At 39.3% G+C, this 21,666-nt stretch overlaps 6 protein-coding genes and 1 pseudogene across 7 annotated transcripts; 4 read left to right on the plus strand and 3 right to left on the minus strand. All coding sequences in view use genetic code 12, as the record gives it.

Annotated features, from left to right (window-relative positions):
• Positions 1–5,255: 5,255 nt before the first annotated feature.
• On the minus strand, positions 5,256–5,726 carry EGD1 (Egd1p; the record flags this gene model as incomplete). The annotated part of the gene is made up of 1 exon (XM_036809521.1): positions 5,256–5,726. One exon carries the CDS (start codon positions 5,724–5,726, stop codon positions 5,256–5,258), a length of 471 nt encoding a protein of 156 aa, XP_036666150.1.
• A 243-nt stretch (positions 5,727–5,969) lies between these two features.
• Positions 5,970–6,818, plus strand: CPAR2_206230 (annotated as a pseudogene; the record flags this gene model as incomplete). Its single annotated transcript has 1 exon — positions 5,970–6,818. A coding segment is annotated over one exon (849 nt).
• A 322-nt stretch (positions 6,819–7,140) lies between these two features.
• FUS1 (Fus1p) lies at positions 7,141–8,259 on the plus strand (the record flags this gene model as incomplete). Its single annotated transcript, XM_036809522.1, has 1 exon — positions 7,141–8,259. The coding sequence occupies one exon, from the start codon at positions 7,141–7,143 to the stop codon at positions 8,257–8,259; it is 1,119 nt and encodes a 372-aa protein (XP_036666151.1).
• Positions 8,260–8,385: 126 nt separating this feature from the next.
• CPAR2_206250 (uncharacterized protein) lies at positions 8,386–11,679 on the minus strand (the record flags this gene model as incomplete). Its single annotated transcript, XM_036809524.1, has 1 exon — positions 8,386–11,679. One exon carries the CDS (start codon positions 11,677–11,679, stop codon positions 8,386–8,388), a length of 3,294 nt encoding a protein of 1,097 aa, XP_036666152.1.
• Positions 11,680–14,789: 3,110 nt separating this feature from the next.
• On the plus strand, positions 14,790–16,904 carry GSY1 (glycogen (starch) synthase; the record flags this gene model as incomplete). Its single annotated transcript, XM_036809525.1, has 1 exon — positions 14,790–16,904. One exon carries the CDS (start codon positions 14,790–14,792, stop codon positions 16,902–16,904), a length of 2,115 nt encoding a protein of 704 aa, XP_036666153.1.
• A 153-nt stretch (positions 16,905–17,057) lies between these two features.
• On the minus strand, positions 17,058–18,914 carry BMT3 (Bmt3p; the record flags this gene model as incomplete). Its single annotated transcript, XM_036809526.1, has 1 exon — positions 17,058–18,914. The coding sequence occupies one exon, from the start codon at positions 18,912–18,914 to the stop codon at positions 17,058–17,060; it is 1,857 nt and encodes a 618-aa protein (XP_036666154.1).
• A 725-nt stretch (positions 18,915–19,639) lies between these two features.
• Positions 19,640–21,445, plus strand: CPAR2_206290 (uncharacterized protein; the record flags this gene model as incomplete). The annotated part of the gene is made up of 1 exon (XM_036809527.1): positions 19,640–21,445. One exon carries the CDS (start codon positions 19,640–19,642, stop codon positions 21,443–21,445), a length of 1,806 nt encoding a protein of 601 aa, XP_036666155.1.
• Between the last annotated feature and the right edge of the window lie 221 nt (positions 21,446–21,666).

The following is a 21,666-nucleotide window of genomic DNA, read 5'->3' on the forward strand; positions in this document are numbered from 1 at the left end:
ACTTAACGATGCCAGTAACTATGGACATCTGGATTCAACGCTATTTCGTCTCTGTAACATCTCTATGTCCTGTATATTGAACGAACACTAATAGTTTGTCTCGTCTCTAAGTGCACCCACACACCAGAATAAGCTGCACCCGGACCGCAATCTTTTCATACCCTTATCGGAAGGATTTCGCATTCATATACATAAACTATTTTGCATCCACACTCCAGATTTGAGCCCTATCAGCGCCCGAAACACGTTTATGAACCAAAAATAAGTGCATCCACACATCAATTTAACACGCCTTCATCAACAACAAACACACCCGTACCCCAGCTGTCGGTGCATATGAACGCCTGGAAGAAAACATGACCACGTAGTTAAGACTCCCAGGATAATTACAAGGGACTAAGTACTTAGTAAAGAGAGAAAAAACCAAACCCTTGAGTTACAAAAACTGAGCGAATGCGGCTCCGATTTGGTACAAGTCTGTGTCATTGAAAGCTTGATTCCGAGACAAGAAAGTGGAATTCAAGCAAAAACAAAATCACGCATTTTTTGCATACCTGATGACATTTTAATAACACACTAAACTAATTCTTTGGGACATTAAGTAGAACAAAAGAAACAACGAATTAAACTGAAACCACACTGGAGCAGTGACGCACAGGCAAACACTCGAAGATTGAGGTTCGCACACAAAAAGTCTATAATTGGAGATATATTTGGTTGGTCAACGTGTAACCCCTCTCAACATTACTCTCTTAAAACTGGATTGCATTTTTTTTGAGGCGAACTAGTGGCATGCAAGCGAGCGATGCGAACTCGGTCAGAATTGAACGCAAACTTGGTAATACCGTAAACAAAACGAAAAGCTGCACATGTTGATAGACGTGCTGTACTTAAGGGAGATTCGATTCTGTTCAGTGAAAACTACAATGAAGTTGACCTTAGGATCTATATATCCTAGAACAAACCCAGGGTTTTGTGAAAGCGTTTACAAATCAGAAGCAAATTGTCAACTGCAATAGCTATAACATTATCCACCATGTTAAATCTAATAAACATCATGATTGCAGTAATTTCACCGTCATTCGAAACCAAAAAGTTTAGTTATGTCTTCACTGTTCGTAATTGAATGCTGGAACGTACTCCTCGCCATCTCGGTGTTCGAACTTTTCTTGTAATTTGCGATGGACAGTATAAACCTTGCTGAGGCAAGCAGACTTTCCTTACTTCGAGTATACGTCCAAAAACCTGTGAGGTGTTTATGATCTGCTTCTTCAAATTTTTGTTTTTCTTTAAAAAGAATTTCCAGCTATACCTTCGTTGTATCAGACTCATATCCTAAAAACTGAGCTCTTGCTTGTTTTAATTTTTCGATTACTCCGACAGCTCAAATGGGTGTTTCCTATTTTCCAAGCAATTAAAAACCGCTCCACTCAACATCATGCTTAAATCAACTTAGACCAAGGCCTGTGACATTTATGCAATGTTTATGATACGCAATAGAGTCTCAACAAAGCGACAACCACCAAGTCCCCTACCGAATGCGGCTGTTTAAATTTCTTCAATTCAATCATTTACTTGCTTAGAATAACTGGATATGCTGCGTACTAATAGCCTTGGTTTGCTAAAGTTTTATTCGTTTTGCTCAAAAATCGCGACTATTAAAATGCTTCAGGCGAATTCATCCTTTAAAATCGGAATCTTATGACACTATTGCACTAATTCGGTGCTGGATCTGTTCCGTTTTTGCGGTTACAACTTTGGGGCAAGCTCTATTAGCGCTCAATACGTGGTACTGTGGAACCTACGTGCCTGGACTATGTAGCCATGTTTTTTTCATTAATGTTCAGTTACAACAACTGTTGTGGGTATGAATGCCTTTGTCCTTGATGAGTGAGTGCGTGATGTGTGAATGCAATCACCCTTAGTTTGTGGATGCATTTCAGTTGATGTAAGAGCGCAAATCTAATGCGTGGATGCAAATTCGTCTGTGCTCTCCGGTGTGAATTCATTGGTGTTTATGGGCAAAGTTTTTGCGGTAAGAATTCGATGAGGGTGTGAAGAATTGGGGTGTAGGTGCAACTTGCATTGTTGTCCGGAGGCAATGAACTCTTGTGTGGGGAAGCGCTATGTTGAGGTTAATCACCAGTGTGTGTGAACGTGCAATATACAAGACATAGAGTTCTTACAAAAAAACGAGATAGTGTTTGTATTCAAATGTCATCATATTTTGGGTACATGATGATATCCAGTTACTGTCCTTCAATATTGGAGCGAGCCCCTTGTTTCGAATGTTTATGTTAGCTCCTTCGTCCAAGTCGATGTTTAATCTTTATGGGCGCCATACCTTTGCCTCTGTTTTGACCGGGTGCACAAACAGACCGATGGTTGTTGTCGCTGGTTAATTCTCCCCTCTTGTGTCCATGTGCAGCTACTTTGCCTACACTAGATTCGTTGTTTCCATGGTTGTTGCTTCCAATAGGTCCTAGAGTGCCTCTTAACTTCATCTGGGTTGCGTTGGTCTTTTGATTGCCCCCACATTGAGTTCTACAACTTGGTTTGTGGGCAGAAATCAATGATACATAACTTGCATGACATAGCATATCCTACAATAGTTGTAAAGTCATCACCAGTTGAGGATATTCCCAAATAGCACCTTACGTTCGCTCCACTCAGGTTTCTGTGAATCTGTGACAACCATCAGGAAGTAACAGGTGTGCATCAGATAGTATCTTTGAGCATATTGGACTCACCACTATTTCCGTCGAAAAAGCATTACGCAACGAGTCTGCTTCCGTTCCAATGAGTTGGTCTCCTTCTTTTCTTCATGATGCAATTCATTCAATATGACTGCATGAACTCTTTAACGCTTTTGGGCTGCTCCATGACTAGACGGGGTTGGGGGTCCACTTGGATTACGATCACCACAGTGCTCATAATTGGATCTCGTATGGTTTCCCTCATCCACCAGACCGAATATAGAATATGCTGTCTTCTTGTAAAATTCTTGCATTTCATTGACAGAGGTTTGGCTGCAATCATATCCTGCGACCCTTGCAGCAAGTTGAGGACAAGATCGGTCCTTCAAGTTGATTGTCGTGGAATCATGCTTTAGCCAATCCGATGGACGTGCCAGCCTCCAATCGTGGATTTCAGAAACTGTGTTTGTTCTGGTAAAAAACATCTAGTATCAAGGCTTTGCACTTACCTGCTCCCTAAGTGAGCTCGCATATAGTCCATCATCTCTATTGTGTCAATAACGTCAACCATTCGAGAGAGTGTATTTCACACACCGCTCATCCTAACGCGTAGTGGTAGTTGCTCATCTTGTCCTTCGTCATTGCATCGATGAACGGACATTAGAAAGAGCCTTCTCTATCGTCGGCTGTTTATCCAAGAATACAGGTTAGATGTAAAAATATCCTCCACTGAACTTGATGTTTCGTGTCCCAACACACGCTTGGTTTGTTTCAAAATTCGGCAATGTGTACTTTGGTTTTGAGCCAAGATACCATTATCAGTATCCATCATATCTGAAACGTCCACCTCTTGCAACTTCATCAACTTCATCAAACGGTTGTGACCCAGACACATACACTGAGAACTGACTGCACAGTCAATTGGTATACTTCTTTTACACCCCCCCCTGTGACCGACATATTTACCGTAGCCACTGATCTCTGTCAACTGTAACCTCCATCCTCTTCATTCGTTCGATGATACTCCAGCTTGACTGATTGATTGCTATCTGCACACTCGATTGGATGATAGATCACAACTTGGTGTCTAAAACTGACACAATATCATTACTGAACCCGTGTCTCGAAACTCAGTCGTAATTGGCATCAGGCATAGTATTCACCATCCTCTAATGATCACAGTAATTTCTATAATGATTGTGATGTCCCGTATTGGAAGATAGCAGATTCACAGTTACCCTTTGAAGAGGAAGTTGTGTTCAAGTACTGCAATCTTGTGTGGGAACTTGTTATGCACAAAAACAAAGTGCACACACAATCTTTCTTCCCCTCAAGAAGTCGTACACTATACAAACCACTCTTACTAAAAATTTTGCACCTAATCGAAACATCTTTTTTACAGCTATACGTTTCATTTCAGAGCACAGGTTATGCCACGAACATCCAGGGTCCTTTCCCTTTTTGTGGCTGTCATCAGCAGGGTTCAGAGTTACAATGGGCGTCTACAGCGCCGTCTCAGGCTGTTCTAGGCAAAGTTATAGCGCATTTTAGTGCGCATTACCGAAGTCTCATAAAATCGGCATTTTGCCAGGAAAAGCGGAAACCGGCAAAGATTCAACGCTAGTGCTGTAGAGCTTACAGCTCCTGCGCCCCCCAAATCCCAAATAGAATTTTTGGGTGCCCCAAGACGGCGAAACACGGTCAAAATTTTCTAGGGGTACGGAGTTAATTTGTAGTTTACATAGTATAAACACGTGCGTTAACACCGAAAACCTAGATTCAAGCTCGAGCTGACATGTGAGAGCTTCCCGAATCAGGCGGGTACTGAATCTGGCAGTTTGAGTACCGTATGGTGTGTTACTGGTACCTCAACAAAACTGGTGCAGCAGATTTGCCGCTTCTGGGTTTGTGGTTTTTTATATCTAGAAAATGGGGGTCGTTTCTACATGCTTTATGTTTTTAGCATTCAATGCGCAATGGCTGTGCTTTATAGTTATTTGCCCCTACGTTAGTTACACCTTGACTATCTTAACGAGTGGAATATAGTATTTGCGAGTAATTTTTTGCTTAATGGTCCAAATGTATAATTGGACAAATATTCAATGCCATCTAGTCTATTTTTCAAATGCGAAGAGATAAATCTTGCTGCTGTATATCTAGCAAGTGGATATTTTCTGGTAATGTGAGGCTTTAATTAGTTTTTACACTAGATAACTATTGACAACCTCATCAATTTGCTTACCTTTGCTTATAGTATCCTATGGTTTGTTTTGCATATACATCAATTTTAGGAAGCAAGACTCCTATTCCCAGTTAGTTCGGCGATTTTGGCTTAGCCAAAGAGGTAATTTGAGAGTTTTTAAACGATGGATTGGGTTACACGGCAATCATTATCCTGACCGATGACTTGAAGCAGACGATGTAAATTTTGATACATTAACAATTGAGACATTATAAATGGCCATTCAAAATTTCGGCGTGCCCTATATAAAAACATGCCCTAAATCATTGATCTGAAAGAGTCGTAAATTTCACTAATGGATTCAATTCTTGATTATTTTACTCAACATCGTCGAATTTTTGATCAACCAAGTCTGGAATATCCTCGTTACCCTCTTCATTGGCAGCGGCAGCACCAGTGTTAATGTCGTTTGGAGTCTTACCAGCTTGAATTTGCTCGGCTAATTGCCTCAAGATCTCCAAATTCTCAGCACCCAATTGGGGCAAAATCTGTGGAATTAATTGAGTAATGTTCTTTTCTTGTGGGTATCCGGTAAAAGCAAATGTGTTGGAAGCTGGTGCACCTTGAACGCCAACTCTGTTGAAATGCAAAACCTTACCATCTTCTTTAAAAAAATTGGCTTCTTGCACACCTTCAATTTTGGTGGCTTTCAATTTACCTAAGGTCTCAATTAATTTGGTGTCATCTTGTTCGGTTTTGACTCCCTTCTTTGCTTTGACTCTTGAGCCTCCAACCTTCTTTGCGGTTGACTTTTGCAATTTAGCTAACTTTTCTGGATCAACAGGCATTTCAGACTCTCAGTTTGGGGATCTATTGAGTGCAACAAGTGTGTATACGAACTAGTATGACTAAAATTTGGATTCGTTGGAAAATTTTCGTATTCTTTTTCTCTATTTTTTTTTTTCACTTCTTTTTTTTCACTTTCGAATTCCATTTCCATTTTTTTCTTCAAAATTTCTGACTTTTGAATTCACTCGCACGACATTTATGTTTGATCTTGTATTGTTGTCCACTTCCATTTATGTTGAAAGATGAATACGAGAGCACCCTCCACAAGTTCAAAATACTACACCAACTCCAATGTTCAGAATTACATTTCTGACTGGATCATTTCATTCGTTCTACTTGTATATTTTTTCAGTATAGCCGAACACGCCAACCCATTTCAACGCCAATTCCTGATCACTGATTTGTCTATCTCGCATCCGTTTGCAATTGAAGAACGTGTATCTGGGGTTGCATGCATACTCTTGGCAGCATTCGTGCCCTTGGCAATTATTTCACTAGTTGTTATTTTGAAAGCGTATGGTGAGAAATACAAAACAAAGTCTGACCATTACATGTGTTCCAAGTGAGTATCTTGGGACTTTCTTTGTCTATATTTTTGGACGGTGTAATTACGGATATTCTCAAGAATTGGATTGCGAGACCGAGACCAGATTTCCTAGCTCGATGTGGGGCACAAATTGAGGGACACATCAATGAACTTGTCGATTTGAGTGTATGTTCCGCCCCTTTAGGAGAACTGCTTTTGTTGGACGGATTGAGATCAACCCCATCCGGACATTCATCCATTAGCTTTGTTGCTTTCTTGTATCTTACCTTATGGTTATTGGGGCAATTCAAGTTGTTTAATTCTACGCCACAGTACATGTACAAATATATTTTATCATTCATGCCGTTGTTACTCGCCACATACATAGCATTGAGCAGAGTACAGGACTACAGACATCATTTCATTGATATCATTCTAGGCTCTATTTTGGGTTGCACTATTGCTGTGATGGTTTACTTTCATTATTGGAACAATTTGCAGAGTGACACATGCGACACCCCCAAGTCATTCAAGACACCTACGGACACTATCTTGCCTTTATAATTGTTAGCCGAAGATGAAATTCGACGCATCAGTGATATCGTTTCTATCCAATGTACATGATAAGTTTTGATTGTAAAACAGTTTTGATACTGAAACAAGTCTCACAAAAAAAAAAATTGCCACAGACAAAAAGAGAAGTGAAAGTTTGGCCACATAAAATGATGTAAACAATCTCAAACAATCTTCAGAAACTTCCAAAACATGCTTCAAACATGACATGCTAGACATTGAACATTTGTGATATAAATGTACTCGGTTAGTGCCTTTTTTTTGCTATAAAGTGGTATATTTTGCCCACCAATCAATTAATTTGTTCAAAAGTAATGAACTCCGTAAGTGATGTTACTTTGGTAATGACATTAACGCGAACAGCCACCTTGTCTTCAGAGCCCTCTAATCTGGATAGCATTTATGTTTCTTGGAAAGAGACGACAATCACCACAGAACAGATCATTTCAAAAGCAATCACAATATCTCCAACCACTCTGCGAGAAACCAGCACTTTGAGGATGGTGATACCTACAACGACTGTATTGCCATCCACCGACCCAGAACCACGACAATCACACTTCACGGTATCATCGATTTCCAGTGATGTTACGAGCACAGCAACAGATTTATCATCGAACTTGCCATTTGACGATCTCCCTAGTTCCAATTCAACACAGGTCGGTTTTGCTGTGGGTATTCCAATTGCTATATTTGCGTTGTTTTTTATTGCGTTGGCAGTGTGGTACTTTCTTCAATTACTCAAGTCGAAACGTGAGTTGAAGCAAGATGGACTTGTTAATTTCAGTGATAGACTCAATTTTTCTAACCAAGAGTTATCAAGTCCCAGCTGGGAAACTTTAACGGAGAGACCGTACCCAGTGGTGTTCTCCCCGACTAATTATTTTAAAACAGACAAAGAATTTAACATTTATGAGCAACAGAAACCTAAAAACGCCACCAAATTCAAATCACGATTGAATGATCGTTTGAGTAGATTATGGCCACTGGGAGAAAAAGAACAAGATTCATTAGCTCAGCCGCATCCCAGTTTTCTCAAACGCATGTCGGTGATGACCCCAGTGTTTTTGAAAAAGTTTAATATTGGTAATGCATCACTAGAGACTAAGGAAACAATCGGATCACAAGTTTTTGACACGCCCACAAGTAAAAAAACTAACCACGTTCCAGCCCAACAAAATTCCAACTTTGATTTTAGCAACGTTGACAAGAGACGAGCAATGTTCGATCATGATTTGCATACTGTGATCAAACCGTACACAAAGGGCCTTGATGATGAGTTAACTATTCGTTCGGGAGATAAATGCGTCGTGCTAGAGAAATTTAGCGATGAGTGGTGTAAAATCCAACTTCGAAGGAAAAATGGCCATGAATTGAGCGAAGCTGATTGGAAAATTGGATTGGTTCCAAGAAAGTGTTTAGAGAGGATATAGATATCATTTAGCAAGAGAGAGTACATTTCCTTTTGTTGGGCTTACTTTCCCGTTCCACGGAACGACTACGTGTCTCCTATTGTTGACTTATACTAACTCATATTCTCATTAAATGACTATCTGACACTATGTAGTTCGATCGTAATTGTACGACCGCGAGTACTGTGCATATGGGTGCTTTGAGGATTGAGAACTACTACTCAGTGGGTGATCCCGATTTGCATGAGCACCTGGTGTTTGAACATTCGGGGTGTATTGGTATTGCTGATTGTCATAGCTCCTGAAATTACTGGGCTGTCCGTATGGCGAGGACTGATATGCTTGAGGCTGGTGGGGTTGTTGTTGTTGTTGTTGCTGTTGTTGTCGTTGCTGTGGTTGTTGTTGCTGTTGTTGTCGTTGCTGTGGTTGTTGTCGCTGTGGTTGTGGTTGCTGTGGTTGTTGTCGCTGTGGTTGTGGTTGTGGTTGTGGTTGTGGTTGTGGTTGTGCCCCTGCATGAGCCCGGATTCCAATTGGTTGATGGGTCGAAATGCCCACGTCCCGATTCCTTTGTTGTGGGCCTGCTGCATGCGCCACAGTGTTGGCATACTGATGCAGATGTCCCTTATGTACTGGGGAAGTCCTCGACTGATTGCCACCATATTGCATAGGAGGTTTCATTGAAGATTGTGGTGGTCTTGCCATAGTCTGTACTTGCTGTCTTACCATAGGTTGGGGTTGCACGTGTTGATTAGGCTGACTGACTTGAAACTGTGGCAAAGTTTGCTGGCTAGGCTGATTCATTGGTTTGGGGCCAACCCTAGGATCATTTTCCTGTCTCAACCGATCAAACCCAAACGAATGTGATGAGGGTTCTGCGCTAGAGTACATTGCTGGATTTTGATGTCGATCTTGACCAGGATTTCCACCAAGCGGTGTGAAGACCTGTTTCTGTGACTTTGGTATGTTTGATTTAGGTTTTGATTGGTCACCATTTAACAAAGGCTCGTTTGGAGGTGCTTTTCTTTGCGGTGAGACGGGATATTGCAAGACCTTTTTAGTTGGCGATGCAGTTCCATTTGTCGTTTCATATTGTAATGGTCTGCTGAGTTCATTTTGTGAAGAATTGGGGGAAACTATGTGCCTGGGCTTGTTTGTTGGGTAAGGAACACTGGCAGGATTGGGTTTTTGTCCCAGTGGTGGTGGCTGCGAGAACGATTGGTATTGCTGTGGAGAACTCATATCAAAGTGTCTTTCCTTATTGTCCAACTTGGCACCAAACTGCTCCTTGGCGTTAGCATCTCGATCAGCACTTTTCTTCGGAGATGCGTCTGTTTGAAGTCCATAAAAGGGGACACTTTTTCCAACTTTGTTGTATTGATCATGTAGATCATTGAACTGAGCCATGGGCGACACCACTGAAGAATAACTACCATTTTGTTCATGGTTGGGTACCCTTAAACTGCCCACAGACACACTTGAGTCGCTTGGATTTTGTCCCATAGTTCTCACATCAAGCAATTGTGGCAGTTCACCGCTGCCTGTTTCGTGCAGGCTCTCCTCGTCTTCCTCATCACTAAACAATCCATTATCATCCTTGGGGTAGGTATTACTCTGAAGATTCATTTGCTTTATTCCCAACGGCAAATCGTCTTCAATAAGTTGTTCTGGCGAGCCATTGAGTATCTCTCTGCGATCAATATAGTTATCCGATGGTGTTTTCAAGTCAGAATACTTTTGGTATATCTCTGCCAACTGAACTGAAGCATGGGGGTTCGACACACCTCCTGGAGCAAGTTGTGCACCTTGTTTAGAGTTGAGTCCCTGACTACTCAAAGAGTCAACACTTTTGGAAATTGCTGGTACTGCGACTTCAAGATTCTTTATATTCTTGTCAAAAGGTTTACCTCCCGGTGTTATATCAGAGTGTGGAGGTGGTGGCGGCGGTTTCTGTGTTTGTAAAGCTGAGGTTGCGGACTGTGGGGCAATATTTCCCGATTGTGGTGTCGTTTGTCGAGACAAATGAGATGGGTCTTTTCTCCGGGTTGCCAGTGCACTTCCACCACTTGGAAGACGAGGTGAGCTAGACAAAGCTGGACTATTGAGAGAATTGACAGCACCTGCATATCCTCGTTGACTTCCACATCCATCGTATCCTCTTTCGATTTTTGACTTTAGCAAATTTTGAATCTCCAAATTCCACGTCCTCAAATCCCAACTAATGTAGTTACCTCTCGAAACCAATTGTTGTATATCCGAGAGTTCCAAATAATGAACCCTTGGAAGTGTAGGTAATCCAAACAATAATGAATCAACGTCACTCCGATTTGCTTTCAATCTTTTAGGCCTTCCATATAAACCAAATGTATCAAATAATGGCACCAAAAATCTAATCAAGGTATCAAATCCAGGAACAGCTGAATGTTGCTCTGGCATTAAGAAGATTGATGTTTGTTTGAAATCATCCAAATTCTTTTTCGACACTTTTGTTGATAAGCTTGGAGAAGAGAAATTGATGTATCCTTCCATTTTAATCATTGTTGAGTGGTCAATCAAAAGATGCGATTGGGGGTATATCGCTGTGACAGAGGACGCATCGGTTACAACCGCCATCAATTGTTTCTTCTTTTTCTGTTCATTTTCGTAAAGTAGTATTCTTCCTGGAACAAATGTCTTTCTTTTCAATGTGGATGGTTCAACAACGGCATAGCAACGTTTCCAAGCCATACCACTTCCATATCTAATACTTATCCAATCTTCATGATCAAATCTCTTTTCCGCCAAGATTGTGCGAATATCAGATAACCGTGAGCCTCTTGCTGATAACAAGGCTCCAGTGTAAGCTGCTTGAAGAGAATTGTATTCATAACTTGACAATCGAAGGGCACAGTACCATGTTTCCAAATCCTTGACTGATTTGAACTGCAAAATATATCTATTTTTCAAAGTTGTTGAAACAACAACAACGTTATCCAAGTTTTGTTTTGCTGCTGGTAAAGTCTTCATTGCACTGTATACTGCATCAGTAAAATTGATATAACTTGGTTTAGCAGAAACTTCCAATAAAGCATCGGCATTGTTTTTGAATTGGGCCAAAATGGCAGCATCCCAATAAGCCAACTGATTTCCTGTCAAGATTCCATAAACTTCACGCCATTCTCTATCAGCAGGTTTCCCGTCCCCATTCAAATCGTAATACAACATAAATATACCTTCGTTGTAGCGTCTATGAGACTGAGATGACAATAAAGTTACAATTGGTACCAATTCAGGAGACAATCCATCCAAGTTATCGTCATCCAAGGTACCACTAGCCGCATTTGAAGTCGATGTACGACCTTCGCTGAATCTGCCGCCACTACTACCACCATCATTGTTGTAGTTGCTTCTGGGAGATCCACTTCCCTTTTGATTGGAGGTAATTTTCTTCTTGACTGCATTCATGGTTTTAATGACAGTTTTGTTGTGGAGGTAGGTGTGTTGGCTACTAAAGATCTAATAGATTATCTGTTGCAAAAACTGGATGATTGGACAAAAATAACCAAAAAACAACAACAAAAGAAAAAATCAACTTTGAAATCAAAAATAAGGAGGAAAAGGAGTGAATCAATAGTTGGTGTGCCAATCGAGTGAATGGGTGAGTAACTTTCTTGCAAATTTATTCAATGCCTTGATTGATTTTAAACGAGTGATGAACAACACAAGTTAAAAATGTAGGTAGGATTGAAGTAGTTTGATTCAACTTTTAATTTTTTTTTTTTTTTACTCTGTCTCAAGTGTTAAGGACTAAGATTGTGAGATCAAAGGAGTGAATGGTGTTCGAGAGTATATGTATATGTGTGTGCGAGTCTGTAAGTATGTATGGTAAGTAAGGATAGAGTGATGATGATGATGATGTTGTTGTTGTTGTTGTTGTTGTTGTTGTTGTTGTTGTTGTTGTTGATGTTGTTGTATTAGGGAGTATATTATTGTTATGTTGATCCTTCTTGAATTTTTTTTTTTTTTTTTCGTATTTTCGTTTGTTTCTCTCTCTTTGCATCTTGTGTATGTGTGTGGATGTATATGTTGTGTGTGATGTGATGTGATGTGTTTGTTATTGTTTTTTGGTTTTAAAATAAATCTGATTTGTCACGTGCACATATACACATATTAATATGACATGTAACTGACTTATTGACTTGGTTAGTTCAGTACACTACTACACCATGTATGTATGTAAGTATATATGTATGTATGTATGTATGGTGCTACACACATAACATATCCACGATATAGTATAATCTCTCATTTTGAACTGGGAGTTGGATAGAGAGATGTGGCTGTGTTACACTTTGTCTATTGTCTCTCTCGCTGTTTTGGTCCAAAGCACACAAAATGAGTTGTTTATATACAAAGAGTTTGAGCTATTAGTGAGCTAGTTACCCAATCAACAACCCCACTATGTTTCACTTACTTCTTTAACTAGATAAGTACGGTTGTGTGCATTTTAACAGTGTAGACGTCCTAAACACTACACTTTTTCAGTTTTCTATTCTATTTTAATTGAAAGTTGAAGTGTGACATGTTGTTGGAAGTGGAGAGAGCAGGGGCGATGATAAGAGATGCTTGTACATCTATTTCCAATTTTGAAAGATGCAACAGTCTCAAAGCCAATGCAAATCTATTGAAGTCATGTTTTAACTGTGTTTCTGTTAAAATAAAATCTAAATTGTACAATTCGCACCAGAATCTTTTTACAACAACAACAACAATAACTACTACTACTACTACTACTACTACTACTACTACTACTACTACTACTACTACTACTACTACTACTACTACTACTACTACTACTACTACTACTACTACTACTACTACTACACATGTCAACTGCAAGTAGAGAAGATCAATATTTATGCATGTACTATTCGATCGGAACTAAAAGACTGAGTACATACAGAAGTGTGTGCATATATTTGTAAATCTTGTGCAAATCTCTGAGATATTTCAAACTAACTTCTGTAGGTTTGTGGGTATAGCTTTGTATGTGCAATGCAGGAACATTGTCGATATAGAAACCGTTACAATGCTGTCTTTTAATCCTATCCTTTGCTTCAAAGATGTTCTAATTCTCGATAGTGTGAAGACACTATTATCAAAAGAGGAATCTATCTAGCTTTAACAATCACAGCCTGTTGATTACGCTTATTCATAAAGAGCAGTCTTTAATGCAAAACCTACTAATCCATTAGCCATTTTGCTTATGTGATTAAAAATTTTTGTACCAATGCTGATGCAAAAATGTAAAATCATCGCAATTGCTGCTCTTTTTGATTTTTTTTTTTTGTGAAAAGACATGAATTAAGAGTAATACTGACGAAGTGGGTTAGTAAGTGTATGATTGGTTAGGTCTCGATGTAGATGGATCGATGGGGAGAAGGTAGAGTTTGTTTGAATCTTGAGATCTTTGTTGGAGGCTTTTTGACTTGACTTATTGTATATTGTTCAATTTTGGGGTGTGGTATTTTTGTAACTATTGTTTTTGTTAAAGATCATCATTTTTTGTTTTCTCCCCAAAAAAGTTAATCAAAAGGTGGGGAAGACAAATTTCACAATTGAAATAACAACAAATTACACCCTCTATCACCCAAGTATATCACAGAATTTTACAAACGAGGTTGAATGACAATTTAGTCAATTAGTGTTGAGCCACATGACATACCATATCTTCTGTAATATACGTCTATGATGAAATACAAATAATAGTAGTAGCGAAAAAGTACACTACTTGTTTTCACTGTAACACGCCTTTCTCTTATTTGGTGTGCCTCCCCTTGTCTGTAAATTAATTGGGTTAGTGAATTTTGTGCCATTTTGGGCTGATGTACACGCCACGCACAACACACGCACAACACACGCACTCCTTTACTTCGCTTCACCCCCACCCGTGAAAGAATACAAGAACTACAACAAACAACAATTGCAAAAGATTACCTATAGCACATATCTGTTGATGTTGCTTTTATTCTCATCATTGGTATACCCTTTCTACTTTGGTATATGATAAGTATGATATATCTACTTCTCTTTTTTTTCTTTTTTCTTTTTCTTTTTTATCACTTCTCTCTAGTGGTATGATGTGGTATATATCATGTCTATCTATTACTCAGTTGTAGTCGAGGTATTGTTGAGTGTTTTCTGGTTGGCTGGTTAAACGAGAAAAACTCCATTCTAACATTGTTTTGTGTTATAAATTTGAAGTAACCAAAGTAGTACTTCTGTAGTAATAGTAGTAGTAATCACTCACAAAAGAAAAAAAAATATATTAAACCACTATTCCGGAGATATATATATATATATATATATATATATATACCACGCATATTAGCAAACAGACTGACAGACTGACAGACTGACAGACTTCAGTTAACTCATAAACTTAGCCCAAAGTTATACCATCAAGTGTAACCGTTTCTACAACCCAAATCTTTTTTTTTTTACACGCTCAGGAGACAACTCGACTGGGCCTACAGCAACAACCCATTCTCCCCGTTTCCATTACCATCACCACAATGACGAGAGATATCACCAACCACTTGCTTTTTGAAGTGGCCACTGAAGTGGCTCACAAAGTAGGAGGTATCTACTCAGTATTGAAGTCGAAAGCGCCAATCACTGTTGCTGAATATAGAGAACGCTACACTTTAATTGGACCTTTAAATTACAACTCAGCACAAATTGAAGTTGAAGAATTACCAGTTAAAGACCCATTGGTTAAACAAACTTTGGATTCAATGTCAGCCAAGGGTATTCGTTGGCTTTATGGAAGATGGTTAATTGAAGGCGCACCAAGAGTTTTGCTTTTCGACATTTGGTCAGCTGGTCATTATCTTAATGAATGGAAAGCCGATTTATGGAATACTGCAGGAATCCCTACTCCAGACCACGATCTGGAAACTAATGAAGCTATATTGTTGGGATACTTGGTTGCTTGGTTTTTGGGCGAATTGGTTTACAATGACCGTGATAGAGCTGTTATTGCTCATTTCCACGAGTGGTTGGCAGGAATTGCTTTACCATTGTGTCGTAAAAGAAGAATTGATGTGACAACAATTTTCACCACCCATGCAACATTGTTGGGAAGATATCTTTGTGCTGGATCAACTGATTTCTACAATAATTTGGCTAATTTCGATGTTGATGCCGAAGCCGGTAAACGAGGAATTTACCATCGTTATTGCATCGAAAGGTCAGCTACTCATTCAGCCGACGTTTTCACTACTGTTTCCCACATTACTGCTTTCGAAAGTGAACATTTGTTGAAAAGGAAACCCGATGGTGTGTTGCCCAATGGGTTAAACGTTGTCAAATTCCAAGCAGTTCATGAATTTCAAAATTTGCATGCCATGAAAAAGGACAAGATTAATGAGTTTATCAAGGGACATTTTTACGGTAATTATGATTTTGATTTGGAAAACACCTTGTATTTCTTTATTGCTGGCAGATATGAATTTAGAAACAAAGGATGTGATTTCTTCATTGAAAGTTTAGCAAGGTTAAACCATAGATTGAAAGAAAGTGGATCCAAAATGACGGTAGTTGCTTTCATCATTATGCCAGGAAGGACTCAATCATACACTGTAGAAACATTGAAAGGACAAGCAGTTATCAAACAATTGGAATCAACAATTGAAGAAGTGCAAAAAAAAGTTGGTGAACGTTTATTTGAACATTGCGCCAGATACCCCAATTCCGAACATGCAGCTGGTAAATCAAATGAAGTACCATCGATTGACGAATTAATCAAACCTGCTGATCGTGTCTTGTTGAAACGAAGAATATATGCATTGAAGAGAGAAGGATTGCCCCCCATTGTCACTCACAATATGATTGATGATCACAATGATCCAATCTTGAACCAAATCAGACGGGTTCAATTGTTTAATCGTCCTGAAGATCGGGTCAAGATCATTTTCCACCCAGAATTTCTCAATGCCAACAACCCCATTTTGTCATTGGATTATGATGAATTTGTACGTGGTTGTCATTTGGGGGTTTTCCCTTCTTATTACGAACCTTGGGGTTATACTCCTGCTGAATGTACTGTTATGGGGATCCCCTCCATTACTACAAACCTCTCTGGATTTGGGTGTTATATGGAGGACTTGATTGAAAACACCAGTGACTATGGTATCTATATTGTTGATCGAAGAATGAAGTCAGTTGATGAATCAATTGATCAATTGACTAGTTACATGTTTGATTTCTGTGAAAAAACCAGAAGACAAAGAATTAATCAAAGAAATAGAACAGAAAGATTGAGTGATTTATTGGATTGGAAACGTATGGGATTGGAATATATCAAGGCTCGTCAATTGAGTTTGAAAAGAGCCTACCCCGACAAGTTCAAAAATGGAGCAAATCCATTTAATAATTCATCCAATTTGAAATTAACTAGACCCTTATCAGTGCCCGGGTCACCTAGATCTAAAGTTGGGTTAATGACTCCTGGTGATTTAGGAAGTTTACAAGAAGCTCATGAAGGTTTGAATACTGATGATTATGTGGGATTCAAATTGGGGTTGGGCGCCAATGATGATGAGAATGAAGATGCAGATGATGATCAGCATTATCCTTTAACCTTGAGAGGAAACTCGGTACCCCCCGAGGATAACAAGACCGAATAGGTTTTACGAGGAGACTGTAATGTAATTACTAAAGCTATTTCTTCCTCTTATATCACGTTTAAGTAGAAGGTCAGAATTTTAAAAGTTTGTCACACTAGAAACGATTCTCTCAAATGTGTATTGATGATTCTCTATAACAAAGCTGATTTTTCATCACCAACCAAATACCTTTTCCGCCGTTTCGCAATATTCATCAGCAAGATATGTTGAGCAGAACCCAAGAAGTTTATTGCTCAAATCAATCGCCTCAATCTTGCTTTCGATACCCTCCTTAGTGGTGGCATCCACCTTGCTAGTGTTTTCAACAACATTCTCAGTCTCCATTTCATGCATGACATTATGAATATGCTTTAGCACCCCCCTCAAATGCACAAGCTTATTGGTACGATCAGCCTCACTAAAAGTCAACCCCATGTAATCGGTGCCATCGCGAAGATCAATATCCCAATACGCTATTGAATTAGGAATCAAAACCAGCTTTCCGTCAACACAAGTACCTTTGTTGGAGTGACTTTTGGACCATGGCTCCGGATTGATATTGAAATCAACCATAGAACTAACATAATTTAGCTCAAATGAATCCTGCTTGGTAAATGACCGCGAGATGAGAAATATATGGGGCCGATATAGTTCACGCATACAACCGCATTCATTATTGTGTGAACGAGCAATGCCTAGCCAAAATTTCCGATCTTGTGTCATTTCCATTAGTGGGAGATATTCTTTAGGTATGGGGATAATGTTTGTGCCTCCTCGTAAAACTCCCGCGTTATCATTTGCATCAATAGGATTAAACCTTGGTCCAGAAATTTTTTCACATTCTCCACTTTGCAAATTGCATTTGATGATCCGTAACGGATTAAAGTTGTAAATGAAATTTATCATGTTTTGGTCGTTGTTGACATCATCATTATCCATAAATGGTGCCCAATTTTTTTCAATAAAACTTCTCTTCTTATCCTTGATAGCAAGACGAATTGTTCTATGAGGGTCATTAAATGGTCGGTAAACATGCATTGCACGCGCCCATTTAACCTCTGTACTTCTTGCATTAAATATAATTACCGGTTCTTGAAACCGTACCCCATTCGAATCATTATATGTATTCAACAGTATCCGCGGGTCTTCACTACCAATAACAATCTTGTTTTCCTTCTTACCCAAGTCCAAATCATGTGGCAATATACTGGGGAAAACCAAATCAGAATGAGGGAATTTGAACCCTTTTATTTCATGCCAGTTTTTATCAAACACTTGTCCCGATAAGATGGAAATGGTGGGATTATTTCTTCTACCGTCTTTTGCATACACAATTCGATTCACCATAAAGTAAACTTTGTAAAGATCCATCCAAACTGCACTCCCACAAAATTTGAACCACTTTCGCCTAAGAATATAATCCTCCAGTTGCTCTATGTTGTCTTGGAAACACAATTTGTAAGCCTCGTTTGCTCCCGAAAGACTCTTCAATTGCTCTCTTAAATGCTTCAAGTCAGATTCTTGGTTCAAATCAATTGACTGAGTCGCCGCAATACTTGCTTTGTCCTTCAATTGGATTGAACTACAATTAAACAGACCATCAACGTGAAATAACTCTCTATCTTTTTCTTTTTCACCGTTGGCTCCCTTGTTGTCTTGATTATCAGGCTGCAGATTCAGCTGTAGCCCTTGCTGCATAAACAACGATTGTTGTTGTCGATCCACATCAAATGAGAACCCAGATACTTCAACAGAATCAAATTTCATTCGGAAAAGACCAGTGTGCAACGGTGATTTTTCCAATCTTTGACTATTTTGCTTCAAACTCCATATTAGAAAGCACCACACATTTATATTTAGTATGACGACGCAAATAGTGATCAAATTAGTGGCCCACTCTTGTCTTTTCCGCCTAGGTCCTTTATAATGTTTGCGCAACGCGTAAATTGATAGCGGGCTTAAAAAGAATGCTGTGATGATATATATCTGAGTACCGGTATCAAGAACGCCGATTTCACTTATCCCAAGCATGATTGTGAAAGTAGATTTATATTTTATTAAAGAGTTTGCGACCCACACTCAGCCCTTTTGCACAATTTTTTTGACAGATAGTTGGAAATAATAAATCTGCACCACTGATCACGTGATCAAGTGATATTGGAAAGGAAGCTTCCTTCACAATGCCAGCGCAAAAGTAGACGGCTGAAGGAAATAGCTTTTTGATTTAAGAGGTCAGAAGATCTTGGGGGTAATGGTATTGGTATGGGTATTGAGTTCTAAGGGTTTATTCGATTTTTGAATTTCTCTTGCAAGTAAATCAAGGAGGTCAAGTTGCTTTGCCGTTTTTTGTGCCCCAAGATGAAGATTTTTGAACAAACATTAGCATATGAAGAATGCAACAGCTTTCCGAGCTCTTATTTTGAGGATCAGGAGTCTGTAAAATGCAACAGCCAGATACGTCTCCATCGAGTCACGTGCTTCAAATCACGTCTTGTTGATTTTTCCTTTTTTTTCTGGACAATATATTATGACACAAATCAAAATTTATCTAAAAATAAACAACAATTGCATCAGATACAATCAAGAGTTGTTAGAACCGGAGCTGATAGACAAACGAACAAACCGGAGCAAAACTCATAGCAGATCTACAAGATAATACTCACAGCTTCTGTTGTAACTCGAAAAGATTACTGATTTTTTCCACGAGCGTATTTCATCCTCAGATTGAAACCATATTTTAGCTTGGCGACCCCAGTATGAATGAACAATTCAGTTTACTGAAATCAGATAGAGATAGTGTTTATTCATTTGACTCGGTTAGTACAAACGAGCGCTTGCTTGATCGGTTGGATTTCGACGCTGAGTCAATTATATCAAATGATTCATATCGATCCTCTATAATTAGCTCTCGAGGTGTACATGGTGAAGTCAATGCTAATCACGGAGCTAGAACTCCAGTTTTGGGATCTTGGGGATCACAGCCTTTTCAAACGAAAAGCACATCACAAACAAACGGAATATTTCTTCCTCAGAAGCCAATGAACAACTTGAATGCCATAAGGAGGATGAAAGACTACACGAGTTCCACAGATATCACACAGGGGAAAATACGTAATCGGTTAAGTAATGGACAACCAAATGATATCGCCAGTCGCAATAATGCGGAAGTTGGTAGAGGTAACTCAACTAGTGGAAAGAGCGGGATCATGGACAATCAAGCTGCATCCAGAGGAACAAGTAAAGCAGGATTCCGAACACGGGACGATACAAATACACTTTCAAAAAATGAGCCAATAGTTAATACTGACTATGCTCCGAATCGAGTCGCTAACTTCACTCAGCTTCGCACACAAAGCCCATCTTCATCAATATCTAAGTCGAACAACACGCTTTCAAGGAGTAAGTCAGAACTTGATGCCCTGAGAAATACAACTGCGGTCGACCATCGATCTATGCCAGCAAACTCGAGTGCTACATCTATAAACTCAAGGAGTATCGCATCATCTCAAAAACCGTCTTCATCTCACGCTTCCACAACCTATAATGACTCGATTGACACTGCAACTCCTGATATACTGCACCTAAGTCTCAGTTCCACACAAGGACGCAACTTTTCACCTTCGAGTACTCTTTCAATTGACAGGAAAGAACATTCATCACCCCATGATGACCTATTAAATAAGCATATGGACAACGCGATTCCGTCAAACTATAATTCGCTTGACAATATACATAGCCACGGCTTTGTATCGAGTGAGGGTGTAGCTGGTTCTTCTCATGTTCACGCATTAAAGAGCCAGGAGTTACTGCCAGAATCAAGAACAGTGATTTCACAAGAGCTCAGGGCACAAGGAAAGCACAGAGAAGCTTCATATCAATTACAAATCGCCGCTAATGAACCTTTTAACAACACAAAAGCCATGTATCTCTATGCTTTGGCCTTAAAGCATGGGCAAGGTGTGAAGCAAAACTACAACACATCTTTGAAATGGCTATGCAAATGTATTTTGTTGACTCAGGAGTCGGAGAATAGTCTGCAACACAAGATGGGACATCTTTCTTTCAACTCCGGTCTTATAGCGTCAAAGTTGAATAATATATCGCAAAAAGATTTGCTCCAATTGGTCCTAGTCAGCCTCAAGAAATCTCAAGATTCTAGCGGAATGGATAATGGCGAAAATGCGGAAATGCTATATACTCAGTTCAAATCCTATAACAAATCAGAAATCAATAAAATCATTGCAAGGAATAAAAGCAGGTCCGATATTGTTGCCTTGAGCTATTATGAACTCGGCATGTACCTTCTTAACGGTATTGGAGGTAGTTCAAATCCTAAAACAGATGAAGCGAATGGAATTATCTGCTTATCAAAATCTGCTGCGATGTGCAGTATAGAGGCAATGGAGCAATTAGGTGAATTATGGACCACAAAGACAAAGTTTCGTAAGAAAGATTTGAATAAGGCAGCTGCTTGGTTGAGAAGTGCAGAGGTTTTTGGTGCAAAGTCTATTGGAAACAGTTGGATTTACAAAGAAAAGTATATGAGGGCAAATACCAACTAGGGCAGTTTGCAATCCTTGAATTTTGCACATGGATTGTATTTATTTTGTGTTTATAGGTTTCTTGGGCAGTGACATTATATAAGAGACGAGTTTAATGGATCATAAGCACAATGAAAACATGTAACTTGATCCTCTTAGTTAGCGATTTTTTGTATGTCCTCTCAAAGAAGAAGAAAAGCGACAAAAAAAGAAAAAGAAAAAACGGGTTTCGATATGCACCA

The sequence above is a fragment of the Candida parapsilosis genome, contig 005809, assembly GCF_000182765.1.
Source record: "Candida parapsilosis strain CDC317 annotated contig 005809".
In the NCBI taxonomy this organism is placed as follows: Eukaryota; Fungi; Ascomycota; class Pichiomycetes; order Serinales; family Debaryomycetaceae; genus Lodderomyces; species Lodderomyces parapsilosis.